The 27,308-nt window shown below is 42.4% G+C and overlaps 1 protein-coding gene across 1 annotated transcript in view; it reads right to left on the minus strand.

Annotated features, from left to right (window-relative positions):
- Jhy (junctional cadherin complex regulator) overlaps window positions 1-27,308 on the minus strand; it is a 55,101-nt gene that overhangs the window by 26,351 nt on the left and 1,442 nt on the right. The window contains exons 2-3 of the mRNA XM_051197163.1: window positions 25,148-25,459; window positions 10,728-11,244 (exon numbers count right to left, since the gene is read on the minus strand). Of these exons, the coding sequence (XP_051053120.1) occupies window positions 10,728-11,244; window positions 25,148-25,459 (829 nt within the window). The remainder of the gene's footprint in view (window positions 1-10,727; window positions 11,245-25,147; window positions 25,460-27,308) is intronic.

Consider the following 27,308-nt stretch of genomic DNA (forward strand, 5'->3'; position numbering starts at 1 on the left):
TCGTGGCCTCCGTATCCTCAGAGACACTGCTGTACAACCTGGTTTAAATTGTGGTTTTCCCCCACCACAACAAAGCTTTTGATATCTGCTTGGCTTCGTCTCTCCCTTATTACTAATGTTGAAACATGAATCTAATTAATCTTAGTCAGTAAAAATCACAGTCAAATATTGGGGGAAACCTGGAAAATCAGAGAACTGGGAGCAGCTGCCAGTTGCCTCCTTCCTCTCTTGTTCCACAGTCCAAAAGGGCTGAGATCCTCTCTCTGCCTTTATTACTTCCTCTCTCTGCCTCCTGAGTGCTGGGATTAAAGATGTGAGCCACTAATGACATGCTCCTATGGTTAACTAGTGGCTAGCTCCACCCTCTGCTCTCCAGGCAAGCTTTATTTGTCAGAACACAAACAAATTATCACACAACACTGTGTATTACATCTATTGTCCATCCTCCTACATACATAACAAATCTACCTCTGCCTCCCTTCCTACCTTTTTCCTCCCTCCCTCCTTCCCTTGTTTATCCTCTTCTTACCATAAGAGAATGGGTGTAGAATTTTCTACTCATGGCTTGTTGGTAGTGGCTTAAAAGTTTTGGACCTGGGGGCATTTCAGATTTGGGGTTCAGGATTAGTGATGCTTTTTCTGTGGACCAGTTTCCAGTAAATTCTAGGTGTTTATGTGTGTCCTTCCTCCTGTTTCATAAGCTGTCAAGAGGAGGTACACAGACAGTAGTATGACATGGCCACAGACATGGCAGCCTGGGTCATTTAATACAAAAGGCAAAAATGTCATTCACATCGCTTCTGACTTTGATTCATGCTGGTGTGGTATGCCCTGTGTGAGACAGCACAGAAGAATCCAAAGTGATGGGCACATTTCTGAGTGCTTAGAAGAGACTGATCCTTAAAACTGATTGATTCTGTTACATTTCCAGTCTTCAAAAGGGCATGTATAAGCTATGTGGGAAGTTTTCTTCCGTCTCATGGATTTAATGAAGTGTCACTCTACAGTGCTGAGCAGTGCCCACCAGAAGGGTGCCTCAGAAATGTCTCATATCGAAAACACCATAAAGTTCAATTGGAATTATGTAGTCATAAGTAAGTGCTCTTGTGTTGGTATAGGACAAAATAAGAAAATCTATCAATCAATCAATGAGCAGCCTGCAGTCCCGGCTGGGCAGAAGAATAATTTCTGCAAGTACTGTAGAGCCAGACCTCAGAAGCAGCACTGGACTGGGATATTTTGTAAGAGAGGGGTCCATGCTTCCAACCAAATGCAGCTATAAAAAGATGATCATGACTTAAATAAGCTAAAACTAAATCTGACAGACAATTTGAAGCATCTCTTAATTTAAGGCCATGGAGAAGGAGAATGAGTAGTATTTGAGTAGTGGTCTTATCACTGGCAAACTGAATTCAAACCAAGCATTCAATAATAAATACATCAAGCAGACCTATGTGACATTTAGAGCTTCCACATATGAACATCCCAACAATCTGAATCTGCAGAAGAAAGTAAGCCTTTGTACTTTTGAGACTAAGTCTCAGGTATCCCAGGCTGGACATGAGATCTTGAACTCTTAACTGCTGGGGTGACATGCGTGTACCCTCATCTGGGTTTCTGCAGCACTGGGGATCAGAACCTGGGCTTTGCACATTCCAGTGAGCACTCTGCTAACTGAGCTACAGCCACAGTTACAGGAAGCAAACATTTGTAACCTCACTTTAGCCAGGAATACAAGGTTCAGCTTTTGTGATTTGCCAAATGGCAACAAATGGCTCTAAAGTAAAGGGGCTTAGGCCAGCAATAATGGCTAAGCAGGTACAGGTGCTGGCCACCAAGTCCGATGACCTGAGTTTTATCCCCAGAACCCACAAAGTAGGAGGAGAGAATCGAGTCCTTTGATTTTGGAATTATGTGCTCCATGGCATGCATGCATGCATGTGTCTGCATACACACACAATGAAAAACTAAATGTGTCGAAAATAAAAGGGCCCCAAATCATACCTTTTTACTTCAAATCACATTGTTTAACTCAATAAGCACCTACCTTCTCTCTTTCCCTCCCCACTTTCTCCCAACTTTTAGACAAAGAAAAAATATTTAAAATTACATATTTTCAATAGATGGTGGTGGCTCACACCTTTAATCCCAGTACTTGGGAGGAAGAGGTAGGTGGGTCTCTGTGAGTTCCAGGACAGCCAGGGTTGTTAACATAGAGGAACCCTGTCTCAAAAAACAAAGCAAAACAAAATTACATTTCTTCAGTAGATATTTAGTTATTCTTTCTGTGTGCCAGGGCTGAATTGGTCCATGACCTTGAGGAGCCCACAGCCATGAAAATGCACATAGACACAGACACAGACACAGACACACACACACACACACACACACACACACACACACAGACACAGAGAGAGGGGGGGTGGGGGGAAGAGAGAGGGAGGGAAAGGGACGGAGGGTGGGGAACGATGCAGTGTAGCACTCCAGGTTTCATGGCAGATGTTCAGGTGTGAGGAAGAAAGTGGAAGGGCGGATGTTCAGGTTTCTTCACGGGACAGAGTCTGCGTGGAGACTATAAAGGAAGACAAGCTTACTTTCCCAAGCAAAGGAGCTAGGAAAGAGTGGTCTGTGAAGAGGGAACAAGGAGGGGTCCAGAAGACATGCTGTGTCTGGGAGCAGTGAGAAGGCTAGAGTGCTAGATGCAGCTAGGGGTGGGGAGGGTGGGGATGGTCAACAAACAGTACAAGAGTACAAGGGACAGGAGGGGCCAGGTCAGCAAGGGCTTTCCACACCCTCAGAGTCTCAATTCTATCGTCAACATTATAGCGGCCAGCAGTGGTGATGCACACCTTAAATCCCAGCACTTGGAGGCAGAGGCAGATGGATCTGGAGTTGGAGGCAGCAGGGCTATACAGTGAAATCACAAACAAAAGCAAACAAACTGATAGTAGGGACATAATCAGAATTGTAGCCAAGCACACCTCTAGAGAGGTCAGCTTTGAGGAGGGGAAATGTTGAAAGGATTATGACACAAACTGTAATTTAAAACAAATTCATTAACTACAGTGTGTGTGACCCAAAGATATTCATACATTCCTTATTGTAAATCCAAAGCTCAGACATTCAAAGTAATTATTAAAGAACGTGCCAGTTAGCTGAATATAAAATTGCAAGGTTCACAGGCTAGCGAGATGGCTCAGTGGTAAGATAGTGCTTGTGGCCAAACCGGACAACCTGGGTTCTTTTCCTGGGATCCACACGGTAGAAGGAGGAAATCAAGTCCCACAAGTTGTTCTCTGACTCCCACATGATGCAGTGGCATACACATGTCTAATAAACAAGCAAGCAAGCAAACAAACAAATAAATGCAATGAGTTCTGTAATCCATAGGCAGGGTTTGATTGACTGGGGATATTCAGGGGAGAATCAACTAAGGGTGACACATTTGCCCTGAGTATGGGTGTCTTGGTCCCATAGGCTGGTTGTCTACATGGAATAAATGTGGGTGGCATACCCCCCTTCCTGACCAGCATAAAGTGAAGCTTCTCTGCTCTGCCACACCCTCCCCACCATGATGGACAGAAATCTTGGTTCCGTATAAACCTTTTTTTTCCCTGAGCGGGTTTTCTCTGGGGTGTTTTGTCACACTACTACCAGCAGCAAAAATTCTTTCTCAGATGGATCCCCTCTGTAGATGGTCTTTGAGGAGCAACAGCAATGTCACGTCATATCAAGCACACTAGGCATGTCCTATTGTGTCCTTATGCCACTTGAGGGTCTATCTCCTTACTTCTGAGCACTGTCGCTTGGGACAGAAGACCATTTGAAGGGCCTATCCGCAACATGGTTCCGAAAGGAATGTGCACACATGCACACACATGCATGCATGTATACATATATGTGCACATGTGCATACAGGTCTGAATGAATAATCTTGGGTGTGTCCTCAGGTGCTATCACGGTCTCTCAATGGCTTGGAGGTCACCAATTCACCAATAGCTAAGCTGGCTGGCCAATGAGCCTCAGGGATCTATCTCCCCCTTCCCAGCACACACTACCATGACCAGTTCCCCCTCCATAGGAGAGAATGTGCACTCTGGAGTACACACACACGCGTGCACACACACACATACACACACAGGTTCTGGAGATCAAACTTGGGGCCTTGTACTTGCTGCCTGAATCATCTCCCCAGCTCCAATAGCTCTCCTCTTTACTACTGGTCAGCCATACATCAAGCATACATAAGCAGGATAAGGGTTTGAGGGACCACTTGTTAGAGTATCTGGCAAGCACTGTACTTAGATCCAGGATTCTCTGACTTCCTGACCAGGATTTTATTTCTCTTTACTCCCCCATATCGTCTTTTTCCTCATGCAAGAGTGCTACCAACAAGGCAGGGAAAGCCAACGCCTTTTCCAGATCTCTGATCAGTTTGTCATTCATCCATTCACGCCTCAGCTCAAATGATGCCTCTGCAGTAAATACAGCTTGTTTGGTTTTCTGTGAAATGGTGTCTTGTCTTTCCACATGGGTGGAGAGCAGGCTCCTGGACAGCTGGGGGCTCTCCTAGTACAGGGAAGAAAACCTAGGGCATAGTTATTGCATGGTTAGTGTTCAGTAAACACTAGGTGATTGATTGGTCTGCTGTTGGTCCACAGACCTGTGCAGTGGCATCTGTCTATGGCTTTAAATGGTCCTGAGGACTACAGACAATGAACACAGCTTCTGTATTTACAATTGTAAAATACCTGTAATTTCTTTTGAAGATATTAGTAGGAAAGGGCCAAATCACACTGATAAGGCACTTACAGCTCTTGTGAACTCAGGCTAGACCTCACCTTCATCTCCAAAGTCTATTGAAATCAAGATAGAAGGGCAGTTCACTTCAGAATACAATTTCTTTTAGTGGTAGTTCATATATTTGAGTCAGATGCTAATGAGTTGAAAAAGTGCCAGTGGTCACCAGCAACAGCGGTGGCCAGATGGTGATGCTCAGGTGCCCTCTAGTGCGTGCTGCTTTTCGCATCAGTTCCTGGCATCACATGTCATGCATGTGAGTCCTTATTAAAAGTGCGTGCTCTTGCCTTTAATTCCAACACTCAGCCAGGGGATCTCTGAGTTCGAGGCCAGCCTGGTCTATAGAGAGAGTTCCAGAACAGCCAAGACTACATAATAGAGAAAACTTGCCACAAAAGAAGAAAGGAAGGAAGGGTGTGGTAATATGTAATCAATAGTTCTATGGGAAAACTGAAGGCCAATGGTTCTAGAAGAATCATGTACAGGCAAAAAAAAAAAAAAAAAAGCAACGTAGGCGACTATATGCAGCTACGCGAGAACTTAATCAGGTTTATTACAAAGTCGATATTGCAAATGACCCGAACACCTCCCAACCCCTTTTCTGGGATAGTATCCCAGGTTGGCATCCAGTTGCTATGTAGCTAACAATAACCTTGAATTTCCAATACTCCTGCCTCCACTTTCCTTGTGCTAGGATGACGAGTGTGTCTATGCCTGGTCACTATGGCGCCAGGGATTTGTGGATGCTAGGCAAGCAGTTTATCAACCGATCCACAGCCCCAGCGCACTCTGATCCACCTTTGTTGCCATTTTTTTTTTTTTTTTAGTTTTTAAAAAGTTATAATGATTATATTATATACAAGTATGCTTCAAAAATAAGCACAAGCAGGTGTGGTGGTGCATGACATTATCCCAGTATTCCAGACACAGGCAGATCTATATGAGTTTCAGGCCAGCTAGGGCTATGTTGTGAGACTCTGCCTCAAAACGAACAGCAAGAGAAAGAAAAAGAAAAGCCCACAGGTATAAAAAGGCACACGGTGGGAAACTGTGCCAACCGCCCCCACTCCTGTCTATTAATCACTTATTCAGGGTTCCCCGGTGCCTCACTACACACACCTAACATTTATAATCTTCCTACCTCAACTGCCCCATGTGCAGAGATTACAGCTGTGTGTGATACACCAATTTGACATGCATTTTTATTCCTCCTCTTTTCGTTTTTTACTGTGTCTGCATGTTTCACTCCTTGAGTTTCTCTTACTGACAAATCCTGTTAAATTGACTGCAGCATTTCAGAATGAGTCTTCATTTCTTAAACAGCCATAGTGTGCTCTACCCTGTAGATCTACCATAACTTCCTTAACTAGCCCCTCCAAAATGACGGCTATTTGGGTGGCTTCTGATCTTTTGATATCACAAACAAGCCTGAGAGGAATCATTCTGTATAGCTGCTTTTTCGAGACTGCACACGTCTATCTAGGACAAATTCCTAGGGCTGGAGTATGTTAGGCCAAATAAAAATACTAATTACAAAAATCATATGCAGCACTTACTGTGAATCAGGCTCTAATCTAAGTCCGCTCCGTACACCAGCCTACTCATTTGATATTCTTAACAACCCTATGAGGAAAATACTGTTATTATCTCCTTTATAGACGAGAAAGCTGTGCCACAAAGAGGTTTAATAGCCTGCACAAGGTCACACAGCTAGCACAGGGCAGAGCCAAGTAACATGGCTGGCTGCTTTTAGACATTATGTTCTAGCTTCTCTGGGAGTGTAATTGTATTTTACATAGAAGTAAATTGGCCTTTATTCTGGTTGTACTGATTTCTTCTCTTCCTGACATTACTGTACAGTTTCATCAACAGGTGAAAATGCTTATTAATTATAGGTGGCAATGAATATCAATATGGTGTTAATTTCCTCTTATCTTACAGTGACAGATGCTGAGTATGTTCATGCATGCTCAGTAGCCACCTCTGTTAACTTCTCTATCCTAGCTTTTTGTGTGTTTTTACAGTGAGTTCAGTCTCCCTCTTATGGACAAGGAGGAGGATGTCTTTACATATTAGAGACAGAGTTTTATCCTACATTTTTTCCTAATTTGTTTCTTATATTTTCACGTTGTTTGTGGTTTCCTCTGATAGATGTTTTTAATATACACAAAGCCAAATTATTAACCTCTTAGGTAATCTAGATTTTTAAGTATTTATGGGTCTTAAGAGAATCTTCCTGTTTTTTCTATTGTTTTGATGGTTTAATTTTAATAATTAAACACTTGACCTATTTGGAATTTGTTTTGTTTGATGGGTATATGAATCCAGTTTGCTGTTTCCTTTGGGGTTAGTCAGGCTTCCCTTTTGAACAGTTCAGCATTTCTTATTGTACCACACAATACATCATGTACAATCAGGTTCTATTTCTAGACTTCTCATTCTATTGTGGTCAATTTTTCTGTCTATATCTGTATTAAATATTACTTTATTATACGAAGCCTTGTAATACAACATCCAGTAGGGCTTCACCATTCATTGCTCATCTGTGTGCTATGTGTGTGGGAACATGAAGAGTGTCAGTGGCCTAGAACCAGACTAATGACTCATTGTAATAAACACAAGTAAATATATATATGGACTAAAGGGTATACTGTGTGACTCACTGGGCCATGCTATAGTGTCCATGCTTAGATTTTTCTTATGTGGTTTGTTTGTCTGGTTGGTTTATTGGCTGTTTTGTTTGTTTGTTTGACTTTTAAATTTTGTTTTGGGGGAAGGTTGCAAGGGTAGAGAGTGGAAGCAAGGGAATGAGGAGTTAAAAAGGTGTTTTTCTGTAGTATTCTCTTCCTTATTGCCTTAAGACAAGATCTCTCCTTGAATTTAGAGCTTGCTGTTTTGTCTAAGCTAGTTGACCGGCTCTTGGGATCTGTCTGTTCTTACTGATCCACATGCTGGGGTCAAAGGAACAAATATGCATGCCAGGCTTTTTGATTGGGTCCTGTGAATTTGAGCCCAGGTCCAGGTCCTCAGCCTTGTAGAGCATGTGATCTTACTCACTGGGCCATCTCCCTCTTCCCAGACACAGCATTGCTCTTAATTCCACAGCTTTATTATTATTATTATTATTATGCTCACTTATTATTAACTTAGTAATCAGCTTTTAAACTTTTACTGAAAATACAACCAATCAAACAGGATCAGAAATTCAGGGCCATCTTCAGCTTTCTAGAGATTTCAGAACAGCCTGGGCTATATGATACTTTGTCTCAAAAACGAAAACTAGAAAAAAAAAAAAAAAAGACAAACAAAAGTAACCATGTGTCTGTGGAAGAAACTGTCACATGTTTATACATAACAATTCAGAAAGAACACACATTTCTGTATTACTGACTATATTCAATAAAACAAATGACACATGTTATTATGGCACATTATATTATATTAAACACATTTCTACCCTTTAAAAAAGAATAAGAAGAGTAAGAAAAAAATAGTTCCTCTTGGAGGTATTGAATGCTATAAGCAATTAGCTTTAAGGCATTTGAACCCTTAGCAAGGGTGGGCAAAGTCAATACCTCCTTCAAACAGCAAGTCGAGAGCTCAAAGACAGAAAATCTAACATGACTTCAAAGTTTCCTCTGTGACAAAACAAAAACAGAGACCAGGCTATGAGAACACTGACAACCAAATCACACCTCGATTGATTGTCACGATAACTTGTAACCACTACCAAAATTAGCAATAGAAGGGTCAGCCAGATAGTTCACTGTAAATCTTTTTTCTCCTTATACTGGAAATATAATTCTTTTGGCCTCACTATTACCTCTCTTCCATGAGCAGCTTGTCTAGGAAAACATTAGGGAGCAGTGGAAAGAGCTGGGTGCAATCCTAGCTCTCAGGAGGCTGGGGCAGGATTGCTTTGTGAGAGAGTTGGAGGCTAGCCTGGAGCAGCCTGAGCTACAAAGCCAGACACTGACTCAAAACAGAAGACAAAAAAAAAAAAAAAAAAAAAAAAAAAAAAGCAATGGAAGCTGACTGAGCATTGGTGGCGCAAGCCTTTGATACTAGCCCTTGGGAGATAGAGGCAGACAGATCTCTGTGAGTTCGAGGTCAGCCTGGTCTACAGAGTGAATTCCAGGACAGCCTCCAAAGCAATACCGAGAAAACCTGTCTCGAAAAAGCAAACCAAACCAACAACAACAGCACAAACAAACAAACACCCCCCCAAACTACAAAAGAAGAATGAAAAGTATTCCCTGAGGTTGGGAGAGATGACCAGAGATAGACATTTTCACTCTTGAATTCATTTACATTTTAAAATAAGCAATCAAGTGAAATTTGAAATTAACACTTACATTTTCTGAAACAAAAAGCATGTTTATATTTTTAAACAATAAAAATATGTTGGGAACTAATTAAATTTAGCTGTTTTGGTAATTCATGTGTTTTATTGTTAGTTACAAAGGCGAAGGTATCACATATTCCTAACCTTTGAAAGGACTCCACCTTCAAGGGTAATGACTTCCAAGCTGATCTCCAATAGGGATGTTGGATTGCTGATCAGCCAAACTCTTTACTTTTGTCTATAGAATATATGGCATTTTCACTAGGAAGTGAGCAGAGTGGGTTCTTATTTGTGTCCATGAAATAAAGCTACATTTGCTTACAACATCATTATTTCTCCTCCTTCTCCTTCTTCTTTCTCCTTCTTCTCCTTTGTCTCCATCTTCTTCATCGTGTGTGTGTGTGTGTGTGTGTGTGTGTGTGTGTGTGTGTGCGCGCGCGCATGTTTCAGGCAAGGTCTTGCTACATAGTCCAGACTAACCCCATATTTGCCATCCTCCAGCCTCAACATCTTGAGTGATGAATTTACAAGCATGCACCACTGTGCCTGGCTTCCAATAGGCCCATTATTTGGGAAATAACTTATCCTCAAAACAAACAGATGAGTAAAAGAGGGCATTCATTATTTTATATATGGGGAGTCTAAGCTGTAATCTTTTCATACTACTTGTACAGGACAATGAGGAACAGTGTGGTTATTATCAGTGGGAACTGGTAAGACACAGAGTCATTTGAATAATTTAAAAAGAAAAATCTTCCATGCTGTGTTCTGCTTCATGCCACCCCCACCCCGCCATGTCACCCCTAGCTCAGCACCCAGCACCTACACAGATCTGGGTGCAGAATCACTTCCAATGCAAGCTGTGGTTCTAGGGGTGAATGTGTCATGTTACTTCCAATATGCTGAGACACTTTGAAAGGCTGCAACCAATGCTAAGGTGACAACAAAGACAAGCAACATGGGGCTTAAATGCTCAGCCCTGCATTTCATCTATTGGAACACACAGAATAAATAAATCTCAACACACACACACACACAGAGGGTACAGACATACACTCAGGCAAAACACTCATACACATAAAATAAACATTAAAAAATTTCATGGGTCTTTGGAATGGAGACGTTTTAGGGTAATTGAGTCTTAGCAGTTACAGGACTCTAAACCACAGGTGTGTTTTATTTTGCTCTTAAGAACTTATAGAGTTACAACTTTCACATTATACGAAGCAGCTGGGCTAGCAAGATGGCACTTCCCACATAGCCTGGTGACCTGAAGTGGATTCTCGGGATCCACAAAGTAGAAGAAGAGAAGCGATTACCGCTAGCTGACCTCACCTACAACCACATACACACACATGTATATCCAAAAGAACAGGAGGAAGGAGGAGGGGGTGGGGGGAGAGGAGAAGGAAGCAGCAGAGGAAGTGGCAGAACAGGGCGACAGCACGCACTGGTATGGACGCATTTGCTTTACCAGGGCAAGTGGTTACTATGGCACCCTCGCCCAGAAGGAAAGGACTCATTTCAGACAAACACAAATCCCAGGGCAACTTAGAAGGGATGCTAAAGCTGCGCCACTCACCTGTTCCAGGCGGGTCTCTCCTCGTTTTTTATTGTGAAGTTGAAGGTAAGAGTCTGGTTTAGGAGTCGGCAAGCCCAAGGTCAGCTTGTTTTTTTCCACAAAATATTGTTTGGACTTCCTTCTCCGGGGCCCCCGTGATCCAGGCAGGAAGACTTCATTATGTGAACTTGAGCTCTTCAGATACTGAGATAGGTTGCTTGACTTCTCCTGGTCACTGTCGCTGAGTTCTGAAAAGGACTCATTTTGACGGGTGCCACACTCATAGTTTGGGCTTAGGAACTCGCTTCCAAGTAAGGAGACTTCGCTCTGAGGACTCCTCTTCTTTTTGCCTTTTCCTACCGAGAGTCCCATTGAAGGCTCCCTGGAAGGGTAAACGGGAGCCGCAGGCAGGCTGTCTGAAGAGCTATCAGCAGACCCTGGCAAGGCTTCCACAGCCAATGGCTGCACCTCCTCTTTCTTATTCTTCCAGTTGGGATCATACCGAAGGTCTGAATATTTGTCTTCTACATGATGCTGGCTGTGCAAAGCAGAAAAGAAATGAGAAGTACTTAACTTAGGTAAATCCCCAGGGGTTTGCCCTCAAGGAACGGTCCCCAACGGAGACAGAAGACAGACAGACAGACAGACAGACAGACAGACACACACACACACACACACACACACACACACACACACACACACCCCTCACTTGTTCTATTCACTTCATCATTTTATTTAAACTCAATCTCAGATTCTGTCCCCTCTCATTTCCCTTTTGATATCTAGATGGTTGAAGGTGCAGCTAAGACTCCATTTAGAACCGCAGAAAAGGTCTGACGATTCAAGTTCATTGAACTCTGTAGTAAAAATGGACACCAACTAAATTCTAAAAGCAAGGAAAGAGTCAGAAATGAAATGTCAACAATGCTAAACCAGCATGTCTCTGTGGTTCAAAGAGTCCTATCGCTTATGCAGAGCCTCCTGCGGAAGGCAAAACTTCAATTCACACCGGCCAGCTGGCCTTGCAGCTCAACCACAGAGTGCTTGCCTAGCATTCTATTCCCAGCTTTAGGCTTGGTGGTATAGACTCTTGTGGAGGGGGGTGTGAGAATCAGATGTTCAAGACCATCCTTGACTAAATGGTTCCTTGAAGGTCAGCCTGGGCGACATGAAACCATGCCCCCCCAAAGAAAGGAAGTGAGAGGGGCGGGGGGTGGGGAGGAAAAGAAGGAAAGGGGAAACTTAACAAACTACACTTTAGCTGGTCATATGCATATCTGCGTATTTCTCTCTAGGAAGGGAAGTACATAATGTCGCCTTGAATGTCTCCTCCTAGGAGGAGAGTCAGGTTTTTATCTCAATTGAATTCTACACAGACTCATCTTTCTTTTCGGGAACTTTGGTTTTCCCTTCCTCTTATCCATAGATTTTTTTATCAAACGTTCCACAGAAAAATCCACAAGACTTAGACTTAGACTGTGACTCAGAGTGTCTTGATTGTCAGGGCCATGCATACGAACCTCAGGGGACAGGTCATTGTGGGCCTCAAGTTCTAGGACACTCTCACTTAATTAAGGTTAAACACATGGTCCTGTCTGAGGGAAGTAAACGAGAACCCAAAGAAAGTGTTCTCCTCTGCCCATGACAGTCTCCATCTGTAAAATAGCCCTCTAGCCTTAACTGAAAAAAAAAAAAAAAAAAAAAAGAAAGAAAGAAAAAAAGAAAGAAAGCTGGTAATATGGCATATTTAATGGCCTCTTTGATCTTCAGAAGCTAAATGGGAGAGATTTTTTTTCCATGCCGAGGACAGTGGATGCAGTCCTCTAATCAAAAAGAAAATGTAAATCACCCAGCTTTTTATGCTATTTGATATTCCCGTTTACAGAGGGCATAATTTTATGCTGGGTAAACAAACTAATGGTCTCTATAATGCTAATTTACCTATTTTAATGTGGCCCTAGATTTCTTTGATTCAATGTAAAGCAAAAACTGGACAAGAAGCCAACACTCGTCTATTTTACTAAGTTTTCATTGCGAGTTTTTCAGCTGTCCTAAGAAGGTGGAAAACCTTCGGAGGTGGCGGATTTTCCTCTTCCTACACAGGCTCTTCCCCAGCAAAACTCCAGAGGGACGGACAATGGTCCATCTCTGAGGAAGTGAGACATCACTGTTTCTCCCTCAGTAACACCACAAGATGGCCTGTGCTTACACTGGAAGCTTCGACCGCTCTCAGCATTGAACCCGCATCACACAGCGATGGCAGACAGCCACCTGTACGCACAGGATGCTTTCCTTCTTTGCATGATGGTGTGGAGTTTTCTGGTTCTGGGAGATGCTACAGCAGAGTGTGCAAGGACAACAGCTCTAGAACAGAATCACCTGCCCTTCACCTCTGGTGCCACTGGTTACTTTGTGAATGTCTAATTAACTTCTGTGCCTGTCACAGAGTAGGGATGGAAGAAACAGCAGCCCAGAGAACACAGCAACGAGCTCTGCCACCAGGTTTCACTCACTGCCAACTGCACTCGGTCTCCAGGATGTAACACAGTTGTTGTGTACTATGCTTCCTGCTGATGGAGCTCAAGGGATCCTTCAATTCCCAGGGCTTAAGATATTTTAAGGGTATGAGGCTCTAAGTAGTGCCCTAGTGGCTTGAAAGACATAACACCCATTAAAAAAAAATCCATATATTTAGTCACAACTTAGATTCTGTGGGAAATGTCTAAACTAGCTGCTGGGAAACATGTGTCTGAACCCATTGTCAGAAGGGAAGCACCAAAGAAAATGTGTATTAACACAGAAATAAAACCAAATCAACTATGGCTCCCACGAAAGTTTTAACCACACAGTGCCATATACACCGGCAATGGCTGTCTCCAGACGTTCCCTTGCCCATTTCAAATGAAAGACATTGAAACCAATGGGAGGCTTTTTTTCCCCCTTTCAAAATCATGTGCATGAAAACCTGTAATGCTTCCCAGAAACAAATTGAATTGTCGAAACAGTACATGATACTAAAGGACCCCATTGTACCGAGCTCGTGTGCTAAGGAGCCCAATTGTGTTTTACAGTCCGGGTCAACACGCAGGGACAAAATGAGTGTGAAGTGCTCTTTCACAGGCAATCATCTGCACACAAAACATGCACCTCTTCCCCTCCTCATCTGACAGGAAGGTCACACAGACAATGGGCACACTACTCCTTTGTTACCCTTCAGACAACAGATGTCGGGGCTCCTCTTCAGGGGCTTGCGTTAAAATGGATGCAGAGAGGAGAGGGGCTGGAGGGGGGAGCATCTCACATGCATTCGGTGGGGTCTTTGCTGCCTTTAATGGACTATGTTTGAGTCCGTGCTGTGATAACTTCAAACAAAATAAAATCAAATCTCCATTTAATGAAGAGCCTCATATTCGGTTTGTATTCAATCAAAAAATTACTAAAATTAGAGCATGTTTCTAGTTCAATTAACATCCTTTGCACTCACAATAAAATATTCAATAACTGCCCATTTTGCTTGTCGAGGAGGGGAATAAAAGCGAAACCCATCGTCAGTTAGCTGTTCGTTGTTTGCCACTTTATGTTAAGCAGGCAGTTAGATTGAAACTGCACATATTATTACTGATTTAGGTTTCATTTAATCCTTTGAAACAGAATAATTATTCCCAATTTATATGCCATTAAATCTTTTATGCACACGAGCAGCAAATTCAGTATTTGTTTAAGTGTAGAGTTTGTGATGCTCTTTAAAGGGGCCACAAAACACAATTGTTTTTGAGGGTCCCCAAATCCTGCCTCGCTTTGTTCTTCTCATCAATAGCTTATAAGGAAATCACATGCAACGAATCCAAAGACTTAAAAAGTTACCTGTGCACATATGAAGTAAAATGATTCCACAAACACACTTTGTGGAGACTATTTGTAATCCATAGATTTTCATTTAATGGAGGCATTTATTTTTACTTAAGTGATTCAACATTTTAATAGAAAAACAATAGCTTAATGAACTGAAGGTAACCGAAGTTGTCTATAGAAACATACTCAAAGGAAAGGGGTTAGTTGTTAGAGAATTTAGCATACAGCAATTACATTTAGATAATTTTGACCCAAATCCCGACCCCATCAAACAGATGTATGTTCTTTTGTCGCTGGTTTTGTTTTGTTCTGTTTGATTTTGTTTTTTGAGACAGGGCCTCTCCATATAGCCCTGGCTCTCATCCTAGCACTCATTATGTAGAGCAGGCTGGCCTTGAACTCACAGAGATCCACCTGCCTCTTGCTCCCAAGTGCTGGGGTTAAAGGTGTGTGCCACCACACAGGGCTTCACCAATATATTTGTGACTGTTATAGCCAGGCATTTGTCCCAAGTTATAGCTAGGACTTGAATTTCAATTCAAGGCAGACCTGTGAATAAAGGGAAAATCGGTGATCTAAATAGCACATGCTAGTGGTCTCAGTGTAAAGTTTAGGCCCTTGCTTCTCCTGAGATGCCAGTTACACAGAATGAAGTCTCCACAGTCACAAGAAATGCCGCTTTCTTACAATAGTCCTGACCAGGGCTCTGCTGAATCCCATTAAGGAAAGGCTTCCCCTGGTCAAAGGGAGTCTACCACTGGTTTTGGCATGAACCTAATATTCCAAGCTACTCAAAACAAAAGAGTTAGTCCAGTTGGGTGGGTCAGTCATTGGGCTAAGGAACCACCCTTCAGGAAGGAGAATTCCTTTAATGCCATGTGAAAGGGCACTCATCCCTTTAATAAGCTAATGTACCTTTCCTTTCCAGAAACCTTGATTTTCAGGCAGTAACTCCTGGCCTGCCAAGGGGCTCTGTTAAATCTGTCTATTGCTTTTTCCTATGATGTCAACTATAAATTCTAATACCTGTAATCTGATATTTAAAATGTAAAATGTACACTATCTAAAGGAGGCATAAATACCCAAAAGTCTTAAAAGTTGAGGCCCTGACTCAAAAAGGTGTAATTTCTTTCCCCTTTTTCTTTCTTCATCTATTTCTTTTACATGTTGGGAGAGCATAAATATTCTTTCTCTGGTACTTTGGTCTTTTTTTTTCTTTTTAAACTTTTTTCTGAAGCTCCCCCTTTCTCTGTAGCTGCTTCCTGAACCCCTATGCCTAATTCAAAAAGGAGCAACCTTTCCCTCTTATTAATTTTTATTTATTTTTATTTCTTGTGTATGGGTGTATGTGTATGCACCACTTGCATGCAATACCTGAGGCAGCCAGAAGAGGGCATCAGATCCCCTGGAACTGGAGTTACAGGGGCCTGTGAAGCAGGATGTGTGTTCTGGGAACTCAGGTCCTCTGTAAGGACAGCAAGTGCTTTTAATCACTGAGCCATCTCTTCTTCCTCCTCCTTCTTCACCAGTAAGATGGAGCTCCCCAAAATTTCTGGCAATTGTGGTACAGCATTTGGAGCCACAGTTTGTCTCTGGAAGTGAGTGTTTGTGCCATGTCTTGTGGACATTTTCTATGGGAAGTTTGGGTGTTCCTTTTAGTCACCAAAAACACTGGTTAAGAGTAGAGACATTTTCTTTTGAGACGGGTCTCTAGCCTTGAACTTCTTATTAGAATGAACTTTGGTTCCTCCTGACTCATACTCCTTAGACCTGGGATTACAATATACACCACCACGCCCAGTTCCTGCAGTGCTGGGGATTGAACCGAGGGCTTTGTGCATGCCAGGCAAGCAAGCTACCTACTGAGCCACATCCCCGGCCCGAGGCCTCAACTTTTAAGACTTTTGGGTATTTATGCCTCCTTTAGACAGTGTCATTTTTACAGATTAATGGTATTAGAATGTATAGTTGATATCATGGGAGAATAACAGACAGGTCTTTACCTCTGTGCGGTGGCTTGAATGAGCATGGGCACTGTAGGCTCGTGTGTTTGTATGCTTGGTTCCTTCTTGGTGGAACTGCTTTGGGAAGGATTAGGAAGTGTAACCGCGGAAGAGGTGGGTTTTGAGGTTTCAAAAGCTCACGCCAGGCCTAGCCTCTCTGCCACAGACTTGTTGACCAGATGTAAACTCCCAGCTACGGCTCCAGTGCCATGCCTGACGCCGTGCTGATGACCATGGACTCAACCTCTGAAACTGTAAGGAAACCCCCCAATTAAATGATCTTTTACAGAAAGTTCCCTTAGTCACAGTGTCTCTTCTCAGGAATAGGAAAGTAAGTAGGACAACCTGTGGCCAGGTCCTGCCACCTGCTGATCAAAGCTGTGAGCTTGAGCAAGTCCCTCTATGTCTCTAGGTCATGGTTCCTCCTTTTGTATAACAGGAAAAGTGGCTGACCTTCCAGACTCTAAAAATGTCCTAAGCATCTGTCACTGTATGAGTTAGGGTGAGCCTTTGTGCAAACCTTCTTGGTGCTGGTATTGAGGAAAATCACTTAATTTAAATGCAATACATTAAAAAATAACACTAACAAGATTGTAATAACCAAAACCAAAAACGCATTAAACTGGGGTTGATGACTCACGGTGGGCATCCCAGCAGTCAGCGAGGACTTCTGTGAGTTCAAACCCAGCCTAAGCCACATTTGAGAGTCTGCCTCAAATGACCAGATGGCTCCACAGATAAAGGCATTCTATCCCCCTGACTCATGTGATAGGAGGAGAGAACCAAGACCCCAAAGTTATCTTGGTTTCTGTGACTGCACCATGGTACGTGTGCTCCCCCACACAAATATGTTGTCGTTTGTTTTAAGATTGGAGGTTGAAGCAGGGCAGTGGTGGCACACGCCTTTAATCCCAGCCTGGTTTACAAAGCTACACAGAGAAACCCTGTCTTGAAAAATTAAAAAAAAAAAAAAAAAAAAAAAGGAGGTGGAAATAGGTAATAAATTGAACTATCCTTTTGGTAATTTGCTATAATCTTCTTGATAAACTCACAGGATCGTGGGTAATAAATTGTACCTTCTAAGTTTTTTTTTTCTTATGACTTTTACTTACTTGAACATAAAGAACACACCCCAGTTTTGAAACAAATGAGTAAGGAAGTAGTGGATGTCTCTGGGAGCAACAGAGGAGAGACCCCTGATGAGGGCAACAGTGGAGAGTCCCCATGAGCCTCTGCAGTTTCAGCATTTCCGGCAGCAGCTTGGCCTTTAATAGATACAATCCATGCTCCCACACACTCCTTACTTCCTCTATGGCAGTCCACCTGTCATGATGGCACCATGCCTGCTCTGAGGAACGCATCAGGGTTTAACTGAGAAGAAGTCAGTGAGCCCATGAGTGAATGAATGTAAAGAGTAAGCCGCTAATACCTACAACAAAAAGCACCACTCTGATAGAACTATTTCCCACATGGTCTGAAAGAAACAAGGTTTTAGCTGCTTCCCCCCCCCACAAATCGTTTAGGACCCCTAGAACATGGTATATAGGCTAATAAATTTAAAGAGATTGGCCAACCAATGGCCTTCAATTGAAAGTTTACCCATCAACAGACAACATAAATTAACACAGATGAATAACATTACAAGTGAGCAAAGAACGAAAGTTATTTCCCAGAACTTTCTGGAATGGTCTTCATATTCCTAGAACATTAGAACCAGTTTTAAATGTCTTTCTTATGTTCCCAACTGCTGGGAAAAAAAAAAATCTACAACCCTTATCAGGTACAGGAAGGAGACTAGTCTCAAGTTAAACATTTCCCAAGTTCTAGAAAACAGCTAGAAGTATAACAGCTGGAGAAATTCGGGAGGAAAGGAAACTCCCAATGATTGATTATCACTTCAGTACTCCTCCTCAAGCCCTAGGATGAATCATCCAATACTTTTCCTGACTTTTATATTATATTAAAGCACCCAAGAGAAGGGGGAAAAAATGTATCCTACAGTTAAAAAAAAAAAAAAAAAAAAGAAAGAAAGAAAAAGTCAGTCCCCCACTCCTTTCCAACTTGAATCTTGAATGCTTGACTAGTAATGGCTGGCCATGCTACCTGCCTCCCGTTAATATCTACCTAGCTCAGGGTGCATCCTTAAACAGGACACAAAACCTTTGCATACCAACTACCACAGAGCACTCTAACAGAAACATGGCTGTGTCCCAGGGAAATTGCTTAAGAAGCATAAAGGCTAATGTGATCCCTGACCTGACTGCCCAAGGAGAAATACAGTAAATGTCTACTTATTCAGGGGACTCGGTATCCTTTAGACGACTGTGTTGCTTTATAAAAATGTATAATTCCACATGCACATTTACTTAATCTAGTTTCAGATTAGTCCATCATGAGGTTGTTCCATCTTCAGTCTTATTATTATTATTACTATTACTATTATTATTAAGTGCATATGTAATCAGCACAAGTGTGGAAGTCAGAGGACAACTTTTGGGGGTTTGTTTTCTCCTTCCCCACCATGTGGGTCCGGAGGAGTCAAACTCAGATCCCCAGGCTTAGTAGCAGGAGCCTTTACCTGCTGAGTGATTTCAACAACCCTCTCTTTGATGTTTTACTAGTTAGTAAAATGGAGTCCATGATCACATATTTTACTACAATGGCTCACTCACTTTATGTGTGTATGGGGTGCACACCTCTGCACTTGTGGCTGTCAGAGAACAACTTGAGGGAGCCAGTTCTTTCCTCCTCCTGTCTGGGTCCTGGGTATCAGCCTCAGGTCATCAGATTTGGTGCTAAGTAAGTACTTGATGGGAAGACATTTTGGATTCATGACTACATATTCACAATTAGAGCTTGAGCTGAGCCATCCAACAGCTTACAGGCTCTGCGCATATCCTGCAGCCTCAGTTTCTCATCTGCAAAGTATTGGTAATGCTCAAGGAGGGGCTCACATGTGAAATTCACATGTGTGAAGTCCTGAGTTCACTCCCTAGCACCGTATTAAGGACTGAGTTTTTAAAAATTAAACTGAGCCTGTCTAGAGGCTCTGACTAAGATAGAGGAAATAGCATATGAAGCAAGTAGCTCTACAGCTGAAAGAACCATATAAATATTCCTTTAAGCAAGACCTTCTTAAGCACATGCTCTAGGTATGGATGGCTGCCTTCTGATTTTCCTGCTTGTTTTTAAATGCACACAATTTCAGAAGGCGTCAGGACTAAAGAGGTTATTTCTGACGCCTGGGCATTATATTGACCTACTTCTTTGTGAGTGCAAGTGTCATGAGGCTCCTTCCGGAGTGGGACTTAAGGATTACCACGTGATGATCCTCTCTCCACTCTTGATCCATTCACCACTGTCAACGCTGCTCCAATTTCCATTAAGTAAAGGGTTTTCTCTAATCCATAGACCCTGAGCTGAGGCTTCGACTTCTGGAGGTTCTAGTCGCATCGAAACACAAGTGTGGGGCTAAGTGATTTGTCAGGCAGCTTTTAAAACTATTGCTTATAAAAGCAAGAGCAAAGGTTTGTCTTGGTTTAAGGCCAACTTGGACTAATTTTTTTTTTTTTAACTACAATCTCCAGAATGCCATCTACCTTGCAGAAATGAAAGCCTGCTTCAATTTTATGTCGAGAGCCTGAGATCAATTTATTTGTATCATGCCTCATAACTACTTAGATTTGAGCCACAGAACACATACGAAAAGACGGTGTAACTAATACGAGGCAGAGAAAAGATCAATACCTGACCACACTTGAATCGCATTTTTGAGACATTGTTTGGACAAATCCTTCAGTTCTGTTTCCCTTTGTAGTGTGGAACTGGTCCTTTTACATCCAGTGAGTGGAGCACTATATTGTAACAGGTATATTGTAGTCCATTTTAACCCTGCCCCGAAGTTCACAGTCTATCATTAAACATTGCCAAGGCAGGGCAATTGGAGGAAAACAGAATTATCTAAAGGCCCCCTGAACCAGAAGATGAAGCATCTAACCATAATTTTGACTTTTGGAAGTACAATCTTTTTTGAGAGGTATTATGTAGTAGTCAAATTATTCCTGGGCAGTTTGAACAAAATTAAAGTATGGTGCCTGCTAAGCATGGGATAAAAAGAGGCGGCAGTTAACAACTGGGGAAATGAGGTCATTTAGTGGAGTCAGGCAAGAAAACTTGGCACAGTGCAGAAGACTTGGGGGTCGGAGAGATGACCCAGTGGTTGAGAGCCCTTGCTGATCGTGTAAAGGACTTGGATAAGATTCCCAGCCCCACATGGCAGCTTACAACCACCTCTAATGGCAGTTCCAGGGGATCTGACATCCTCTTCTGGCCTCTGTGGAGACTTCACACATTGATGTACATAGGTACATGTAGGCACAAGCAGTCATACATACAAAAAGAAAAACATGAGAAACAACAACAGAAAGATTTACTTTCTTATGTCCTCATTTCTTTTTTAAAAATTGGTTTATTTATTAAGATTTATTTATTATGTACACAGAGGTCTGCCTGCAGGCCAGAAGAGGGCACCAGATCTCATTGTAGATGGCTGTGAGCCACCATGTGGTTGCTGGGAATTGAATTCCAGATCTCTGGAAGAACGGCCGGTGTCCTTAACCTCTGAGCCATCTCTCCAGTCCCTGATGTCTGAATTTCTATAAGTAAAACTATTACCATTCAGTATCATGAAGACTACAGATCTCCCACATCAAGAGCCAGGATGAAAACATAGATTTTTTAGTAGATTCTGTGAGTGTTCTGCTCAAGTACTCACTGGATACAACGAGTGGACATTAAGGGAACTTCTTGAAACCTCACTGACAATGGATGGCTGTAGGACCTACCCTCCAGGACCCCACAAGAGGTAACACATGTAAAGCATGTAGTCCAATGATGGGTTTAAGAGAGAAGTTCTATCCATGGTAACTGTTATTACACTTACTCAGTGGCTTCCTTTGTTTCTGTACTTCACCTGTCACCAAGCTCTGTCAATTCTTTCATATATAAACATTTATAATAAAAACAAATCAGCCAGGATGCTGGTGTCTAGCCATGGTCTTAGCTAATCACACTGTAACATCTCTAGACACTGGAATACTGTGTAGTATGACACAAGTCCACAATTTCGAGTATAGAACAATATGCTGTTGTGTTAAGTAAAATTAATCAGCCACTGAAGACTATCCCTAAATTGACCTTTTTTTGTCTAAAAACACGCAGGTCACAAGGAGCAACAAGCAATTAAAATTTACCAAAAGTAGAATGTTTTACCTCCTCAGAGAGCAGAGGTTTAAGATATCTGGGCAATTGTGGGGCGTGGGAACCCACTCCCCGTGTACACACATTCCTTCTCCTAAGATTCTATGATTGCATTTCTGCATACAGATACCCTAACAGAGTTTGCATATCCAAAAAGCCACAGAAGGATGCATACAGACACTTGTGTGAAATAAGAAATGGAACAACCTAAATATATTCATCAGTAGATATGATAGACAGCTGTCAGCTTGACAGGAACTAGAATCAAGTAGGAGACAAGCCTCTGGGCATAGCCGTGTGGGATTCCTAAGTTAACTGACATGAGAACAACCATCCAAACAGCTGGACAAAGAAAAAGGACAGTGAGCGGAATGGTAACCTTTACCCACCCCTGCTTCCTGACTATGGATGCCATAGTCTCAGGCTCCTACTGCTGTGACCTTGCCACCATGATAGACTATGTCCCTGGAGTTGTGAGCCAACCAACTCTTCACTCCTCAAGGTGCCTCTTGTCAAGTGTGTGATCTCAGCAGTGAGAGAGTGACTTACAGTAGGAAGTGGGTAGGCTCCACTTCCACACAATGTAGCTTATTTGTGAGATAATGGAAAACACAGCAGGAACATGTCAAAGACATATTGCTGACCGACCGAAGAGAATAGAGGTATGTGTGTGTTCATATATCATCACCAATTACAGGTACCATTGAAAGAAATGAACAAGTAAAAAGGTGACGAAAAGAACGACAGCCACACCTGTATATTTTTTGATCATTTCTGAGGAGGAAGAAGGGGAAAGGATACGAGAAAGATACAAGGAGACATGCTTTTTCTTTTTTAGACATGCGTATCTCTGTGTATCTGTGTATAGGTATGTACAGTTAGACGCAGGCACCTTTGGAGGCCACAGGTATCAGGCTCCCTGGAGCTAGAGTTATAGGCAGCAGTGAGCTATGGGAGCTGGGAACTGAACTCTAAAAGCAGCACAGATTCTTAATCACGGAGCCATCTCTCTAGCCCCAACAATGAACTCATTAAATTATATTTATGATTATGACTCTAAAATAATCTAATATAAATATGCCATTGAGGGTTATGTCATCTTTTCCCCTGTATTTTTCTTGGCGGGGTGCGGTGGGGGGGGAGGATGGATATTTTTCACAGTCAAAAAGCTTACAGGTGTGGGTCTGACTCAGTGGCAGAGTTGCTTGCCTATTATACCCAAGGCTCTGAGTTTGATCCATAGTAGCATAAAACAAACAGAAACAATAAAACATGACATTAATAACAAAAGAAAAAAATGCCCTCAAACCAAATACCTTAGACAAATTTTTTCTTCTGTTAGTTTCATTTTCCCCAACTTTAATGTAGAAACCACAACACCTTCCCAGAATTACAATGAAGAACTGAGTTAAAATGGCCTTTAAAAATTTCTACAGCCCTGATACTGATGAATAGTCATTATTAGCAGCAGCTTTCGCCTGCAGTTGGTAATACCCCCTCTGTAATTTAAAGGCACCAGCTTCCAGGAAAACTGGTTCATCATGCTTTCCTCTCTGCCCTCAGTTGACTCAACCAGTATGTTTAGCTAAAGTCATCCTAAACCCTTTTCTCCATTCAGATGTTGTAGAATATTATTTTAATCACTCATTCATGCTGTGGAGCATTTAATGATGCAAAGACATATTGCATTCTTTTATGTTGTATTTGTTTAACTCTGTGAAGCTGTGTCACTGTGCCTGTCTAAAACACCCAATTGACCTAATAAGGAGCTGAATGGCCAACAGCTAGTTAGGAGTAAGGATAAACAGGGCTAGCAGAGAGAATAAAGAGGAGGTAAAATCTGGGAGGAGACAAGACTGAGGAGCAGGATAAGGGGGAGGACTCCAGGGGTCAGCCACCCAGCTACACAGCAAGATGCAGAGAATGAAGAAATACAGAAATACAGAAAGGTAAAAAAGCCCATGGGCAAAAGGTAACGGGATAATTTAAGTTAAGAAAAGCTGGCTAGAGCCAGGCGGTGGTGAAGCATGCCTTTAGTCCCAGCACTCAGGAGGCAGAGGCAGGTGGATCTCTCTGAGTTTGAGACCAGCCTGGTCTACAGAGCTAGTTCCAAGACAGCCTCCAAAGCCACAGAGAAAACCTGTCTTGAAAAAAGAAAAGAAAAGAAAAGCTGGCTAGAAACAAGCCAAGCTAAGGCCAGGCATTCATAAGAAAGAGTAAGACTCTGAGTGATTTATTTGGGAGCTGGGTGGCAGGCCCCCAAAGAGCAAAAGAATAAAAGAGTAAAAAACAAAAACAAACAAATGCAACCATGTTCAGCCTGTCGGTGACAACTGTGATCATTTTTTCTGATTTTTTGAGACTCCCCAATATGAAGACAAGTTTCATTTAACTTTATATCTCCAGTGAAATGAAGGAGAGGAAAAAAGAAAAGGCTCAGGACGAGGGGCTAATTTTGGCTCTCAGAGACCTCTCCATCATTGTCTTTTGAGACGATCCATAGCCAGCAGCTCTATTTTGGGAGGTTGTGGAACCACTGCAAATGTGGTCTAACTTAGGAGAAGCAGGTCTTTGCAAACTGGCCTCCATGGTAACACCCACTTCAGGGCCCACTGGACTCTGCCTTCTGTTGGTTTTATGTATGAAGCTGCAGCCTGAGCATCCTTCATCGCAGACCACACTGTCTCTCTCCCACCGTGACAGACTGTGGGACCAGGGAAATAATGAATCCTTCTTCCTCTGCCAGGTAGTTTGTCACAGTAACAAGAAGAGTTACTAAGACTGGTAGTTATGCCTGGTGACCTACAGAAGGGTCTCCTGGTACTCTAGGTATGTTCTTGAGGCTCCTACACCCAGTTAATAATGACAGCATTGCTTAATTAAAGAGAAGGGGGGTGGGACATTGGTGGCACAAGCCTTTAATCCCAGCACTGTGGAGACTGAGGCAGGCGGATCTATATGAGTTCAGGGCTAGCTTGGTCTACAAAGTGACAGGACAGTCAGGGCTGTCACACAGGGAAACTCTGTCACACAGAAAAAGCAAAAATAAAAAAAGAGGAGAAAGAGGAGAAGTGGGCAAGGAAGGGGTGGAAGAGGAGGAGAAGGAAGGGGAGAGAGAGGAGCAGGAAGAGGGAAAGGAGAAGGAAGTGGAGGAGCAGGAGAAGGAGGAAGAAGAGGCGGGGAAAATGTGGTGAAATCAAGGCCCTCATCCCTTAGTTGCTTGGAGATGGCTTTTGCACATTGCTCACTACGGCAGCCCACCCTGTCTCACCTGGTAAGGTACTGGAAATGAGTAAACAACATGCCTTGCCCAGGCCCATTCCTTACCTGTGATTCACACCACCACGGGCTCCCACGTCCTCCTTGCTGGCCCCATGGGCTGCTTTTCTGTTGGCTTCCTCTTCTGTCTCACTGAGGCTTGCTTCCTCTAAGCTGTCAGGCTCCATATTTTTGTCCTCAACCTCGGACTGGAACTTAACCTCTTGAAGGAGGCTTTCTGAATCTGATTCTAGGGAATCTTTTGAAATCCGACTTAAGTCTTCTTTCCCAAAGGGTCTGTCTGAGGGCTGGGTCCTCAAGTTGGTATGATGGACAGGAGACTGAGTGGAGAGTTTGGGAATTGGTTTATATTTATTCATCCTGAAAAACATAAACACGAACGGAGCACACGCGTTAGCAGAGCAGTTAGCTGACATTTATAATTGTGGCTGTCAAAAGCATTGCTTAAAAATTATATTTATATTACTCTGTGGCTACTGAAATCATAATGGCAATGTTTGTCAAAAATGTCAGTGAACAAGAGAACCTTGTTACATTATCTGCAGGCTGTTGAATGCACCCTTTTGAGTGTATGAGCAAGGAAGGCCTATTGGAAAAATGATTTGTTTTTCTCTGTGCAGAAACACATCTGATTTAGGGCCCATAAGCAGCCTGAGTCATTGAATGAGGTTTTATTGAAATCAAATGGCTGCTTGGAAGCAGATTCTGTTTCCAGCTTCCAAGGGCTCCTTACAAACAAACCGGAACAAAGCCAAATGGTTAATTGTGAGCAGTGCTTTTGGTGGCTTTATTTCAAATGCCCAGAGCAAGTGTGTGTGTGTGTGTGTGTGTACACATCCTGTTCAGCAGCAGCCACAGATGCACTCAAACAGGTTTAGGGTTTACTGTTTAGAAAGTAAAAGAGAAAAAAAGCATGTTTCCCCAGATGAAACTGTATTTACACAGACTGCTTCATTCCTAGACCAGCGTCAGCCAGCTCCATCTTTTAGAAAAGGCTTTTGCTACTCAAAATGCTTGCTAGAGAGGAGTGTATAATTTGATGGCCATTATATGGAGATCAATCTCAGGTCAGTATTAGATGACAATAGCAATAAAACAATAATTGTTAAAAATGTTCACTGAACAAGGCGTGTCTATGCATGCTGGCGAGCTAAGCATTTGGAGAGGGAAGGAAGATCAGGCCTTGAAGCGAGGCCAGCTTTGGCTGCACGAGACCCTATCTAAAAACAAAGAAACAACAACAGCAACAACAACCAAACTGTTTGTGAATCCTGTCACCCAGTAACTCAAAACACAGGCTGGAGTCCACCTACCTGGAACAGAGTTGTCTTTGAGCAAAGCTGGCTAGGTAGGAGAGTGGCCAGCATGGCAGCTAGGAGTTAGTGGAGTCTGTCCCTTCTAACTTACTTAAGAGTGTGATTCCAAGTAAACCCTCACTGTCCCTGAGAGTTACAATAGTGACCCACAAGATGGTTTACAGAAAAATGCTTTGAGTTCGTGCAGGATTGGAAGATGATGGTTGGGGTTGGATTTCCTTTCATCTCTATCCAGTGTTTCTCTTTTGGTATACCTTCTCTCTCACTTCCTGTATGCCAGTGTGTGTGTGTGTGTGTGTGTGTGTGTGTGTGTGTGTGTGTGTGTGTGTGTCAGAGAGGAGACAGAAATAGAGAGAGCCAAAAACCTTTACCATTGGAGCTATGCCTTATTTTGACTGCCTTGATCATGTTCTTTTGGCAACTCCGGTTTTTAATTAAATACCTTGACCTGATTTCTGTTCCTTGAATTACTATTATATTGACCTTGTTGCTAGGGTTTCCAAGGACACACTCTGGTCTTTGGATGAAAGCATCTTAACAAATACAACAAAAGGTAGTGTTTATACTTAAACATGGAATGATTTTCTGCTTAACTGCAAGTTCCCTCTTTACTAATATATCACCACCTAATTTTAGAGGAGTTTGCGTGCAGTCTCATTTAATATGCACGATCGATCACATTCTGCCATGCTTTAATACAGATTTGCTTTTCATGGTATATTTTTAGAATAAGGTAAGTATGAAAACATTTAAAATCTAAGTCACTATAAACATCGTTTTATTTAAGAGGTCACTGTATTTCAAATCTTGAAAAATAAGCTTAAAAAGTCAGGGCTAGTTCACTGATAGAACACGCATGGCCCACCATTTAATCTACAACTCCAGCAAGAAAA

The sequence above is a fragment of the Phodopus roborovskii genome, unplaced genomic scaffold (genome assembly GCF_943737965.1).
Source record: "Phodopus roborovskii unplaced genomic scaffold, PHOROB, whole genome shotgun sequence".
In the NCBI taxonomy this organism is placed as follows: domain Eukaryota; kingdom Metazoa; phylum Chordata; class Mammalia; order Rodentia; family Cricetidae; genus Phodopus; species Phodopus roborovskii.